The sequence below is a fragment of the Cynocephalus volans genome, chromosome 10, assembly GCF_027409185.1.
Source record: "Cynocephalus volans isolate mCynVol1 chromosome 10, mCynVol1.pri, whole genome shotgun sequence".
NCBI classification, from domain to species: Eukaryota; Metazoa; Chordata; class Mammalia; order Dermoptera; family Cynocephalidae; genus Cynocephalus; species Cynocephalus volans.
The window spans coordinates 5,810,878-5,824,140 of NC_084469.1; the positions used below are offsets into that span (position 1 = coordinate 5,810,878).

Sequence of the window (13,263 nt, forward strand, 5' to 3'; positions counted from 1 at the left end):
ACCCCCAGAATTAAAAGGTTTGGTCGTAATCTTAGAGGCAGGTTGAGCTAAATCAATGTTTGGCTCGAGTTTGGAGAATGTGGTCAGTGACATCCCATTTTCAGATGCAGCTAATAAGCGTGCAGCACCAGGTTAGCTGTTACTACCATGCACATGGGGGACTGGACAAACCACCCTCTCCCTCCCTTCTACAGCTGTACAGAATTAACACTGCCTAGGAGCCACACACCTGACTTCAAGTCCCAGCTCTCCCTTGACTATGTAGGTGACACTGAATATGTCACTTCTGTACCTCAGGTTCTCATCTGGACACTTAACTTAAAATGTAGTGACTTTCAAAGTGTGGTACTGGGCCAGCAGTATCGGTAAAACCTGGGAATCAGAAATGCCAATTCTCAGGTCCCACCCCAGATCTACTGGATCAGAAACTGTTTTAATAAGCCCCGAGGTGATTCTGATAAAGGCTAACATTTTGGAACCACTCTGCCATACAAATGTTCTACTTGGTTATTATGGCATCTGCTGTAGGTTGCAAGCTGGAATCATTTGGGGAATTTAAGAAAAGGTGCCTTAAAAGTTCAATTAAATCAGAATCTTGAGGGATGGAATCAAGGTATCAGTGTGTTTTAGAAACTCCCCGGGTGACTCTACTATGCAGGCAAGGTTAAGAAACACTTATCTAGGGGATCCGAGTGCAGTGGTATTTACAACTGCAACCAGTTACAGATTTCTTTGTTCCTTCTCCACTCCTACTGCTTTGACAGCCTTAAATAAAAGAAACACTGATGGAGATTACTTGTGGATACTTGGCCAAATTTCTACCTTTCTACTTAAACAAGATGTACAGATTTTCTAGTACAGTTTAATGAAAGGTGTTCTAGGCTTTGGAATCAAATGAAATGGGTTTAAATCCTTGCTTTGCCACTTATTCAAGTGGCCTTGGACAAGTTATTTAAGTGCCCACCTACCTTGAGTCCTTAATGATGATTAAATCCTAGAATGCGTAAAGTACTTTGTGCAGGGCCTAGCACACAGCAGGCACTCAACAAGTGACTCGCAGATTATCCCCACTGGTGTGCCTGTGGAGTAGAGTGCCAGTCAAAAAGAAAACCTGAGGGCCCTGAGTAGCTCTTTGTAATCCCTCGTGAGGGATCTGTGAGAAAGCATCAAAGACAAGAGAGAATGAAAGAAAGGCTATTTTATTTAAAAAAAAAGGAGGCTCTGGGAACGGGGTTAGTCCATTCGGGCCTTCAATGTCCTGGTGGTGATTTTGTCCTTCTCACTGAAGAGAGAGAAAACCACAGGAAAACATGTATACCCACCTAGACCACGACTGTGCCTCCCTCTCCCAGCCCTCAGCTCCAAGCCTCAGTGGTAAGAGAGCAGATCCAACAGCTGCCCTTCTAACTCTAGGTGTGTCTCCTCAGCCTGTGGTGAGGAAGAACAGAACTGGGGAGACTTTCCACAAGTGGAGCCATATAGGGGAGGCTTTCCCAGAAAATGCTTCAGGGCTGGATTGAGAAGCCCTCCAAAGAAGGGAAGGGGCTCCCCCAGGCCTAGAGAACCCATAACTTAGGAGGGAAAAGATGTGGTGTGTTTCTGCCCAGTGATCACAAAAGAACCCTTGGGGTGGTAGATTCTGTGCTTTTTATGGTAATTAAGCAGGCTGTCCCATAATGAAAAGGATCCAAATGCTCATTCTGGAATGTAGGAAAGCAGTTGGGATAACATTTTTCTATCCACCCAATCAGGTTCCTGGTGACAGCCCTAAACAAATAAAGGGGAAAAGGAGATGGCATTTAGGGAGCTGGCTAGGGCTGGAAAATGGTTCCCAGAGCTCAGTACACCATACATTTCTGGATACAGACTGGTGGGAACTGGGAGAGAGGATGGGGAGCTGCCTAGAATTTCAACCAAGCTGTAGTAGCTCTGCTGTGGCTCATTGCCACACAGATCCCTGAGACTTTGGGGACACTGTTAAGGAAGGAGAGAAATGTCTACTGTGAGTAAGGGGAGGAAACTAAGGGTCGGGGAGCCTCACCTGGCAGAGGCCAGGGGAATCTGGGTGGGCTCCCAGCTGCCACCCTTAGGGAAGCATGGACTTCTGCTAACCCATGCCTACCACGGGCACCTCTTATCTCACACCTGACCTGGAGACGGGAAAGATAGGGTGTGTGCTCGTGGGGAAGAGGAAAGGAAGGTGTCTGCAAAGCTTCTAGACTTCTCCCAACACACACTCACATGATGTGGACAATGACTCCCATGCCTGACACTGCATCCCGGTCCACAGCATTCAGCATGGCTTGGGAGATGGTTTCAAACAGGTGTTCTGGATCCTGCCAACAGAGTAGAACCTTTTCAAGCCCAGAGCCTCAAACCCTAACGTGGCCTGGCTCCAAGGTCCCAGCTCTGGTCCCTGCCATGCCTGACGTGACAGACAGTTGCCTGGATGTCGGGAGCACCCTCAGCACCTCCCTTGGAAGGAAGCAGGATTATATAAAGGAAAACGAAAGAGACTTCAAGCCCTAAATTTCCTCCACTAGCCAGCAGTCTGACCACGGGCAAGTAATATGTCCCTTCACTGAGCCTCAACTTCTCATCTGCAAAATAGGGAGAAGAATCCCTATTTGGCTGTGATGTGCTTTATCAGCAGCCCAATGGACTCCTCCCGTATATCCCACAGGTACCTCAAAACTCAACCTAACCATAAACCCATTCCTCCCCAAAACTGTTCCTTCTCCTACATTCTCTATCTAGGTTAGCCTCTCTAGAAAACTCAGCCATCCTCAGCATCTCCACCTCCTTCACTTCTGTCCTGAGTGGCCAAGTCCTCTCGACTCTGGCTGCCCTCTACTCTCCCCTTGGCCACTGTCTTTGCTCAGGAGCTCAGTGCCTCCTGCAGGTGACAACAGCCTGTCACATACACCAGCAGGCCTCTGATTCCTCAGGTTCCTTACTGCGAAGAAGAATTCAAACTCCTTTGTTTGGCATTCAAGGCCCTTCAAAGTCTCATCTTAATTTCGATCTCCAGCATCATCTCACCACACATTCTGCTCACTCTCCAGCCACTCCGAGTTCTCTCCAGCCACTGAACACACCTGGTCCCTCCTGTACCTCTGCACAGGCCATTCCTTCTGCCACCAGGCCCTTTCTTTCCTTCTCTTCCTGGAAAACTGCATCTTAACAGATGTCTGGGTGTCTGCTGCTTCATTAGACTGCAGTAAGCCCTTGAAGACAGACTGTGTCTGGTTTCCCCAAAGCCTGGCAGAGCTGACAGTTCACGATAATAACAGCTGACCCTCACTGTGAGACACTTCTAATTTCTTCAGGTGTTTTCCTGAACACCACTTCCAAGGTAGGTTCTATTATTATCCTCATTTTACAGAAGAGGTAATGGAGGCACAGATAGGTAAACCGACTTGCCCAAGAACAGTAACTAAGTGGTGGGTGGATCCAGGTTTTCAACCTAGACAACCTAGCTCCAAAGCCCACTCTGTTGAGCTGCCTCTAACCCTACGTCTTGTTAAATGCTTGTTCAATGAATAGATGTGAGAACCCTGCAAGCCCAATGTAAGGAATTATTTATTGTTGTAGCAAATATTTGACTGGGTTCTCCTACCAGAAGGTGCTCTCCTCTGAGGCCTGCTAGTACTGACAGATGGAATTTCTGGATACCTCCTCCCTCCCACCCCACAAGGAGCAGCAGCAGTGGCTTGCTCTCCCATCTGCACCATTCTCCCCATTACCTGCCACATAAACACATTTTTTCCTGATGGCCAAGGGTGGGTACCTCAGAGCCCAACCCTGCTCCATGCCACCAACTCACCATGTTGGGTTCCCAGAGGGATTCGCACATCCCGTACATTTGTTCAGCACAGGTGCCACTGACCACAAAGTCGTCAGTCACCATGGGACAGCCGATGAGGTCTAGAGAGCAAATGAAGGGCTTAAAGGTCTTCGGGTCCAATCCGGCAATGACTGGCTCAGTGTAGTAGGGGCCAAACCTGTGGGGACCAGGACCAGAGAGAGAAACCAGAACTCAAGAACACTCACTTTCATGGTCTGGCCTATTCAGACAAGGGCCTGGCCCAGACCTGGGGAGGTAAATGGAGGACCTGTTGTTTAGGAAAATCACTTTTCCCTGTGGCCAGCTCTGTTCAACCCTTTCCCCTTTCCTGGCATCTGGTAACGCTCTAAGACTTTTTCATCTTCTTTTCTCCGACACTTACCTTCATATCCTTCTCACCCCTGACCCTCTCTTCCTCCTCCTTTCTTTGGGAATTATGCTTTCTTCTAATCTTCTCTAATCTATCCCACCATTGAATCTTGTACATTTACAACACTACTCCTTTAGAAAAAGGATTTGAAGCTGTTTATAGGAAAAACACTGAAAAATAAATCTAAGCCACTGAGACAGAATATGAGACACTCAGACTGAACGCAAATGTTGTTCCAAGCCTTCTAGCAGGCAAGGCAAAGAGGGATACTCAGTGGGCTGGGTCAGTCTCATTGCCAAAAGGAAATGGTAATTCATCAGAAATTCGTTTACACCCTGAGCGTTGAGAAGAGTCAGTCTTACAGATGGATCTTTATGTATAAAATACTCAGTAACTAACGGCCAATATCCTCAATAGAAACAGTAAGTACAGAGGTGTTATCCACATGTCTTATATCAGCTTGCAGTAATTTCTAAGGGCATGATCTTCACTTATAGCTCTACAAAAAGATAATTTTAAAAAGATTTTAAGGTGGAAGAAGGTAGGATGCTTTGATCTAGTGTTTTTCAAACAGACTCCCTGGGTATCAATTTCTAAAAGAAATTTTAAATTTTATATGTTCCTCTTAATAAACTAGAAGAAAAAAGTTAAGAATATCCTGGATTATCTAGGTAACAACATTAAAAACAAACACTATAACATAGTTCAGGGCCTGTGTTTTTACGTTTTTACTTCCAAGCATGTTGATGCCAAGGTATCACCTGAAGGTCAGTGTTAACTTTTACTGCAGTATCTTGCAGAGGGGCCTGAATGGTTTCTCTGGGGTCCATAAGAAGCTTTTGCCTTTAAAAAGGGTCTGGACATTGCTCAAGTTTGCAGATCACTGCCTCAGCCTATCTTGCTGGAAAATCAACTCTTTCAGTTGGGCCTATAGAAGAAGCTCTGAACTACAGCAACTAAAAATCCAGAATTTTCCAGGTCAGCCTCAATGTCCTTTTCAATAATCACGAGCCATTAAACATGTACGTACACGTGAGTTAATTTTTACGACTTTATAAGACTTTTTCTCCTCATATAAATCAGTTTTAAAACTCTTTTGTTAAGCCTTTTTCAATTTGGCATTCTGATAAACAAGGTTACAGATAATTCACAGCTGAGGATACTAACATATACTTAAAAACAGTAACTCTTTTGGTTTTAACTTTTTAATACTATAAAAAAAATACAGCTTGCCACAGCTCAGTTGGTTAGAGCACTGTGTTGTAACACCAAGGTCAAGGGTTCTGATCCCCATGCCAGCCACCAATAAATAAATAAGGCAATATAATATTACTCCAGGTGTGGAAATGGTAATGACTTTTAGTTTTTATGGAAATGGTAATGACTTTTAGTTTTGAAAGCTAAAGCTTTTACTTTTACAGCTTTCCTATAAAGCCTGAAATTACTTGAAAACGAAAAGTGAAAAGAAAAAAGAAAAGAGCTCAACTTGTATTCTGGCCACCCAGTCTTGACCAGAGGTGGACAGACAAAGTACGCCTAGGGCCTCCCTTCAATTCCATCTCAGCTTCTGCACTGAATTGTATAGTTCAACCCCTTCTTTCTCATTGTAAAGTCTTCAAAGAAAAGTGACAAAGATGAACACACCCAATCCCTAGGTTCTGTGCTATTCCAGAGAATCTAGTGCTGATAGAATACCTCTGCAGTAAGGGGGGCTCCTGGCTGGGAAATCCCAGAACACTCTTTTGTGGGGGCTAATTCTTTTGCTTAGAAGCAAGTTCATCTGCTGTTTGCCTTCCTTGCCTTCTTCTGAAGTAAGTCCTTTCTTTCCTATTTGATTGTCAAATAGACCCAGAAAAAAGACTCATAAAATAGGATGCTGTCCTGCAAATAAGAACCGGGACAACAAGGAGGAATCCCCTTCCGCAGCACTCGCACCACACTACATGCCCACTTTGCCAGCCAAAGGTTTCTGCATCCCCTGAGTCCTAGGCTACACTTCCACTCACCGTTTCTCATACAAGAGGTTGGCCACCATGCTCATGAGGGTATAAGGCTTGATCTGCCGGCCTTCCTTCAACTCATAGAGGTTCAGCCGGAACTTGAGGCGCTGAGCACTGTGGTAGGAGAAGAAAAGTGAGTTAGCAAGTCCTTGCTGAATGTCCCCTAGAGTTCACCCTATGGAGGTCAGGAGGAACACAGACATACAATCTCAGACCCTGCCAAGTAAAAACTGCAAAGTCTTATGTGACTAAGAAGCAGCAGCTGCTGTGCTAACAGACTGGAAGGTGCCTTAAAAAAAAAAAAGTACCTTCTCCCAGTGCCATCTCACAGCCCCAGGATAGGCCCCTGCATAGAGCAGACCAATGCCAAATCTGCTAGAAGCAAAAGCAATGAGCTGCAGGACACCAGAACAAAGGGCCTTCAAAATAACTTTTGCTTCATCTTACAGGTAAGGAAACTGAGGCCTGCTACTTAGGGACTACTGCCCTCAAGCAAGCAAACTCAGAGAGAAAAGTCTCCTGAAGAAAAGGAAATGGTGTGAGGAGAATGGCAGTGACTGGAGAGATGCAGGCTGATGGGAGCCGCCACACTGACAGAAACCCTAAGCTATCACTCTGATTCCACCAGGACAGGAAAAAAGGGTGGCCTGAGTTAGACCTCAGGAAGTTATATGTTCTTGACACTTAGGGATCTTTAAGAGAAAAGAGAGAGATGATTTTTGAAAAAGCTTCCATTCACATTAGTCAACTAGTCTCCCGACCTTTTAGGAAATAAGTTCAGGAACTGCTGCTCCTTAGGCCACCAGCTTCCTGCAGCACCTGCCACCTGTGACCACACATCCCTCTTGAAATCCTATCCCTATTCTTTTCCTCTTGTCTCCTTCTCTGGCTTCTCTTCTTCATCCACTGCTAAATACAAGGTTCAGCTCTCGAACTGCAGCTTGTTTTTCCCCCTGTTCTTGTCTCTCCAAAATCCGCTCCCATAGATTTAACACATGACCAATGCCTCTCCAGCCATGAGATGTAATTTCAAAACCCCAACTGCTTGCAAGATGTTTCTATCTGGCTTCCTTTGTCCCCTCAAAATTGGTGTCAAAATCAAATTCATCATCTTTTTCCCCAAACTAGTCCTCCCAACGCCTATATTTTATGGGCCCAGCACACTTTGGCTGCACCACTCTACTACCTGCCAAATCCTACATTGTAGTCAACACGCATCCTACATTGTAGTCAACACGCTCAAAACAGGAATCACCTTTGAAACTTTTCCTATATGCCAGGTACTAGTCTAGATACTAGTACTAGATTAAAAAAAGACACAGATCTTGACCTCAATGAAGGATTCTTTCTTTGACCCACAACAATTTCTGAGTAGCCACTAAGGCTGGTAAGCAACAACTCTCAAAAATCCCTTCCTTTCCCTCCACTCCCACTCCATTAGAACCATAACCCTTACACCTGGACCAACACAACAGCTACCTTTTTCCTCTCCCAGAATCTCCCTTCTCTAAAATCATATAAACACTGTCAATTAGATAATATGGCAGTTAAAATGCACCAACTCATCATGGGTTGGTTATCTTCCTGTATGCATGCCTTGTCTCCCAACTAGACCAGAAGTTCTTTAGGAACTGAGCACAGACTTTGGCCTTAGAAAGACCTGCGTTGGGAGCCTGGCTGACACTCACTAACTTGGATATTGGGCAAGACACTCTCTGAGATGCTCAGTTTTCTCATCTGCAAAATGGGACAGCAACAAGTAATATCGGGAAGATGGCTAAATGAATCCATGCACGTAAGATGCTTTCCACAGAGTCTGGCACAGAATAAATCTGGCAGAGGTTGGTTAGGATACCTCTCTGTATCGCTACGGTGTCCGGAAAAGTCTCAGACTCACTGGTGGTGTTTGATAGATTGCCGACACGCAGGCGGCTCAAGACGCCAGACAAGGCTGATCCAAGAAGAGATTTGCGTTTGGGCGGAGACCCCAGACACTTACACTGTCTGGACGTCTGTGGCTAGCCCGGCCAGGCCGATGTACAGCCGGTCACCCATGGGAAAGATCTTCTGGAAGTCCGTGGTCACCATCTGGGCCTGGATCCCGAAGCGCCTGTCTGCAGCAATGGCTACACAGTTCTTCCCCTTCATGGCCATGACGGCCCCTCCGTTATAGGACATAATAGACTGGGACAGACAAAGCGCAGGGGCTCAGTGAGAAGGGTCAAACGCTGCCATTGCCCCCGGCCCAGTCCCTGATCTGGAGGCTCTTGTACGTCCCTTCCTCCACTCTCGAGGTGCCTAGACGTCCCTAACTCCAGCTCGGAGATGAGCCCGGTGTGGCGGCGAGGAGGCGCCCTCATCCCCTTGGTCCTCACCGCGGTCCGCTCCCCGTCAAAGGGCTTCCTTTCAACCACCACCAGGCCCTCTCCGAGCCCAAACCTCCCCTGACCCCCTCCCGGTTTCTCAACCCATACTCCACCCCCCTTTTCTTTGCCCCCCATCTCACCATGACTGCTGTGTACTTGGACCACCGACCACCTCTGCAATTCCAGTAAACCGGCTCTGGCCTTCTTTGCGCGACCGCTCTCGCTGCTTTCTCTCCATTGGCTGATAGACCGACGCTTCCTCGCCATTTGGGCTTCCTATTGGCTAAGCATCCACGTCAGTCACAAGTGCAGGCTAGTTTGGTTGAGAAGCCAAAAGGGAGGCGGGGAAAGAAGAAAGTGGAAAGTCACTATGAGTGCGGAAAAGCCTTGCGTCGCGGTGCCTGCTGGGATCTCGGCGGACCTGGACTTGGGACCTACGAGACTGGGGGCGGGACCTGCGCACACGCGGGCTGCTGAAGCCGGGTTTTGGGGCTGCGGCCGGAGCTGAAGGGCCGCCGTGGCGCTTGTCAACAAGCTGTATGAGTTGGACGTATTACTCGCGCTAGCTCAGTTCATTTATTCACCCCAGCTATCCTGACATTTACCGTCTACCAGGCACTTTGCTAGGCTCTGGATACTCACTGGACCAGAAGTCTCTGATATATAGGAGGAGCCCATTAAGTGCAAATTTAATGACGCAAGTGGGAAGAGGGAGGGTGTCGCGGGTGTTCTGCGGCTGTAGGGGTTCAGCTACAAGGAAGAGTCTTTGGAGTCCGGAGATTCTGCTTCTTGGGACCCCCAGCCGGTTGACTTCACGTATCCCCAAGTCTCAGGTCGCCCTGAAAAGGGATGTTCTGGGCCTCTCCACATCTAAGGTAGAACCTGAAGATAGCCAGTGCCGATCCCTCGCAGAGCCAGTGAAGGAGAGGCGTGCACGTCCCGCGTCCTCCCTTAAGCCCCATTGCCCGCCTACCCGGATCAGGACTCTTTTCTCTTCTTCCCGGGGTCCGATTCTTCGGTTGCTGGAGTTTTCTTCCCGTTTCTGCGCTGTTCCGGGCTCCCTACGATTGACTCAGCTCATTATCAGCGTAGTAGCTATTACGGTCTCTGTGGCGCAATCGGTTAGCGCGTTCGGCTGTTAACCGAAAGGTTGGTGGTTCGAGCCCACCCAGGGACGCTTTCTTTTCTAAGCATTTTGCTCAAAAGCCAGATGTTGTATTGAGATGGCAGAGGCAACACTTTTTAAATAGCAAATCAGAGGGTCATTGTGGTCGAAAATTCTTTGCTGTTCAGTCAATGATGGGATAATTCCTCAGGCACTTCCTCCCTCACAGCTTGATTTGATCAGGAAAGCCAAAGACGGGTTTTTGTCTCAGTGTATAGAACGTTTCAGCATGCATTTTTCTTAAGATTAAGAATGATTTTGCAGTGGTGGTTGGACAGTTTTCCATTGTCTGCCTCAATCGATGTTATATCTCGAAATATTACATTTGGAAGGGAAGAAAGTAAGGAGAGAGAGGCAGGTGCAAACTGAGGGATGAAGAGAAACAAAGGTGAGGACGGGAGAATTCAGCTGTGAGATACAGAGAAAGAGAAAGAGGGGACGTGACACAGAAATAGGAGGGGCGAGTGGGGGAAGACCTCAGGAAAATGGACAGAGAGAAAAGAAATACTTAACACGAGAACCATCAAAAAAAGGAAAACAACAAAACAAATTTTTTTTCCCTAGAAATAAAGAAATGGGAGGGAGATGGGGGAATAGAAGCAGAAACTGACAAAGGACATTGTTTTGGTGAAAGAAGAGGTGTAAGGGACACAGAGGTAAAGCCACCCGTGAAAGCACTATAGAGGAGCCGCCCTCTGCTACCATCGTTAGGGTTTTAAAAGGGAACTTATCCTCGCAATAGCTCTAGGTATGAACCGAAATAATTACCTCGATTTCCCGGCTTCCTGCCCTCTGGGATCCTCTAGTCTGTGACCGACTCAGTGACTCTTCTGATGAGTAGCTGTTAGCTAGAGGACCCCGTGAGACAGGAACACAAAATCAAGGGGAAACCTTGGCACCTAATGTCTGCAGAGGCGCATTCCGGGGTGCGGAGTGGGAGCCTCAACCTTTGTGCAGGACAATATGCAAAACACTCTTTTAAGCAAGTTCTCTTCGACACTTGGTCTCTCAAGATTCAGCTCAAGGGAAGCCTCTTAGGAAAACCCTCTGCAGTGCTCACCCACTTATCCGGCGCTCGCCCTCGGTGCTGCGGGAGCTAACCCGACAACCTGTGTGTCCCTCCGGGTTTGCCCCCACCGGCCTGTTGAGTGCCCTGCGTGCCGAAGCCCGGCTCATCTGCTTTAAGTGCCCAGATTCTAGCGCAGAATTTTACACTGGCACATGGCGGGTGCTTCCGCGTCAGTTAATAAAGTCTGGGAAACGAGAAAACTTCAGACGTAGGAAGGGTTGGGTCAGAAGGTTCTCCCGATAAAGCAGAAAGGCCAAGGATGTGGGGACTGGTCGTCCAGAACGGAAATGATTAAATTAAAGCTTTAGTGGGTACGTGGGGTCTTCAGAATGCTCCTTCTCTCTAGCGGTTTGATCGTGACTGGCGTTGAATAACTGAGGAATAAGTGATTAGATCCCCGCGTAGGACGGTGGCGCTCTGGGGCAGCCCACCAGGATTGATGGGGCGCAGAGGAACTACAATCCCTTTTCCCATGGCTGATACTCTCCCGAGGGACCGCCCCTAGGTGCCCGTGTGGATCGTGGGTGGGACCGAGATCTCCGCGAAGCCCCTACGGGTTTCTCTTACTTGGGGTCTTCTACCCCGAAAAGAGTGGCGGACCGGGAGTCCCTGCCGCGCTCCCCTTGCCGCAGAGTGGATGCTTGAGTCTTCCCTGGCAGAGTCCGGGCTGTCGGTGACACACTTGCTCTGGGGACAGTGGGCGTGTCCACGCCAAAAAAAACCCTTTGCACAGGGGCCGGTAAATTCGCGGTCGGCCGGTGCAGGGACGGGGAGCAGGTGACCGGATCCTGCCTCGGCCCTTCTCCCGCCGGTTCTGGGACCACCCCGTCTGGGCGGAAATCTCTCCCGCCCTTCCTTTTCCTCCCCGCCCCCATTAGGCCGGTGTGGGCTGAAGGCTGGAGCGTGGGTCACTTGGCAGCCCGTGTCCGCAGCTTTCCTGGTCGCCGGCCAGAGGTGAAAGCGTTCAGTCCGGGGTCCCCAGCATGGGGGCTGCCTTGGCTACGAGCAAGGAGGGAAAGAGGCAGGCGCCCCGGAGCCGAAGATTCGTTCTCTAATTTCCTACCCGTCACTGCGCTTAATGGCGCTTCTGGCAGGATAATTGAGCTCTTTGGAGGGTCAGGCACGGTGGCCATCCCTAATAAATGGTGAATAACGAATAAGCGAATCGACCGTCCTAACGAGACCCACGGTCGTCGCCGTAACGCAGTATCGATTCGCTTCCGCGGCGCCGGCCTCACCACTCCTCCCGGCTTTTCCAAGCGTCCCTCCTCGTTCTCTCCCTCCGGCCGGAGCCGCTGGGGACCCGAGCCCGAGCGCTGGGTGGAGCCGGAGCGACGGCCGGAGTCGGCTGGCACCAGCCGCCTTGGCGCTCCCGGCTCCTCCCGCCTCCGCGGCGAGGGAGGCGCACAGACCGCGCCGAGCGCAGAGCGCGAGCGAAATGTGGGAATCCGCGCAGCGCGGGGAAAGCGCGGGCCCGCTCCCGGCCCCAGCGCCTCGTTCCCTAGTCCATGCTGGCCTCGAATGCGGCCGTGTTATTGTGCCCCAGGCCCGGAGCCTGAGTCCCGTCTTCAGCTCGTCTCCCCTCCCCGGGTTACATTCCATTCTTCTCCGCCCGAGCGCAGCGGGGGCGCCGGCCTCTACCCCGGCAAACCGAGACCCCCGCGTCGAGACCTCTCCCCCAGCCTCACCCTCCACCCGTTTGCTCCCCGCGAGGCGCCCTGGCTGGGGCGTTTTAGAGCCAGCGACCCGGCCGCCGAGAGGGGCAAGGGGGAGTGGGGAGGACACGCTCTCTCTCACGGAGGCGGTTATTAATTTTAAGGGAGTGTCACTTGGAGTGAATGAAAACCACCCGGACGCGTGGCCTGAAGGGCCGCGTCCCCCGTCCGAGCCCAGCGCCCGTTGCTGAAGGCCGAGGCGGGAGGACCGAGAGCCACATTTCAGCCCAGCCCTCATCTCACCAGTTTCCAGGCGCCCCAGCTAGGGGTGGGGATCGCAGGGTCAGTGGGGGGGCACGCATCGTTGGGGGAAGGGGGCTCATGGCGGCGGGTAACAAGAGGATTCATCCTCCCAGGTCAGGGAGGCTGTTGGGGAAGGGAAGGGTCTTGTCCCGGTTTGGGGGCCGGCACCCGCTGGGGGGAGCGGCCGCGCCAGCCTCTCCCCCTCCTCTCCCCCTCCGCAAACACCCTGAAGGAATGAGGTCACGTGGGTGAGTAGTGGGCGGGACCGACTCTTGTCTGGAGGAAAAAAGCCATTTTGTCTCCCCCCCAACTCCGGTCCCTCCCCTCCCCCTCCGTCCCCTCCCCTCCCCTCTCTCCCTCCCACCCCAAGCCGCTTTCACAAACTCCTTTCTTACCGTAGGTTTCTCCCCTCCCGCCGCCCGAGCAGGCGACACGGCTGCGGTCCCCCTCCCCTCCCCTCCCTCCCTCCCTCCCATCCCCCCCTCCCC

At 50.2% G+C, this 13,263-nt stretch overlaps 1 protein-coding gene and 1 non-coding gene across 2 annotated transcripts; one reads left to right on the forward strand and one right to left on the reverse strand.

Annotated features, from left to right (window-relative positions):
* Window positions 1-1,183: 1,183 nt before the first annotated feature.
* On the reverse strand, window positions 1,184-8,817 carry PSMB3 (proteasome 20S subunit beta 3). Its single transcript, XM_063112440.1, has 6 exons — window positions 8,724-8,817; window positions 8,217-8,401; window positions 6,224-6,331; window positions 3,827-4,004; window positions 2,242-2,336; window positions 1,184-1,282 (listed from the first exon to the last, which is right to left on the reverse strand). The coding sequence occupies exons 1-6, from the start codon at window positions 8,724-8,726 to the stop codon at window positions 1,234-1,236; spliced, it is 618 nt and encodes a 205-aa protein (XP_062968510.1). The 5' UTR covers window positions 8,727-8,817; the 3' UTR covers window positions 1,184-1,233.
* An 869-nt stretch (window positions 8,818-9,686) lies between these two features.
* On the forward strand, window positions 9,687-9,760 carry TRNAN-GUU (transfer RNA asparagine (anticodon GUU)). Its single transcript has one exon. It is a non-coding gene; the product is annotated as a tRNA-Asn (tRNA).
* Window positions 9,761-13,263: the final 3,503 nt, after the last annotated feature.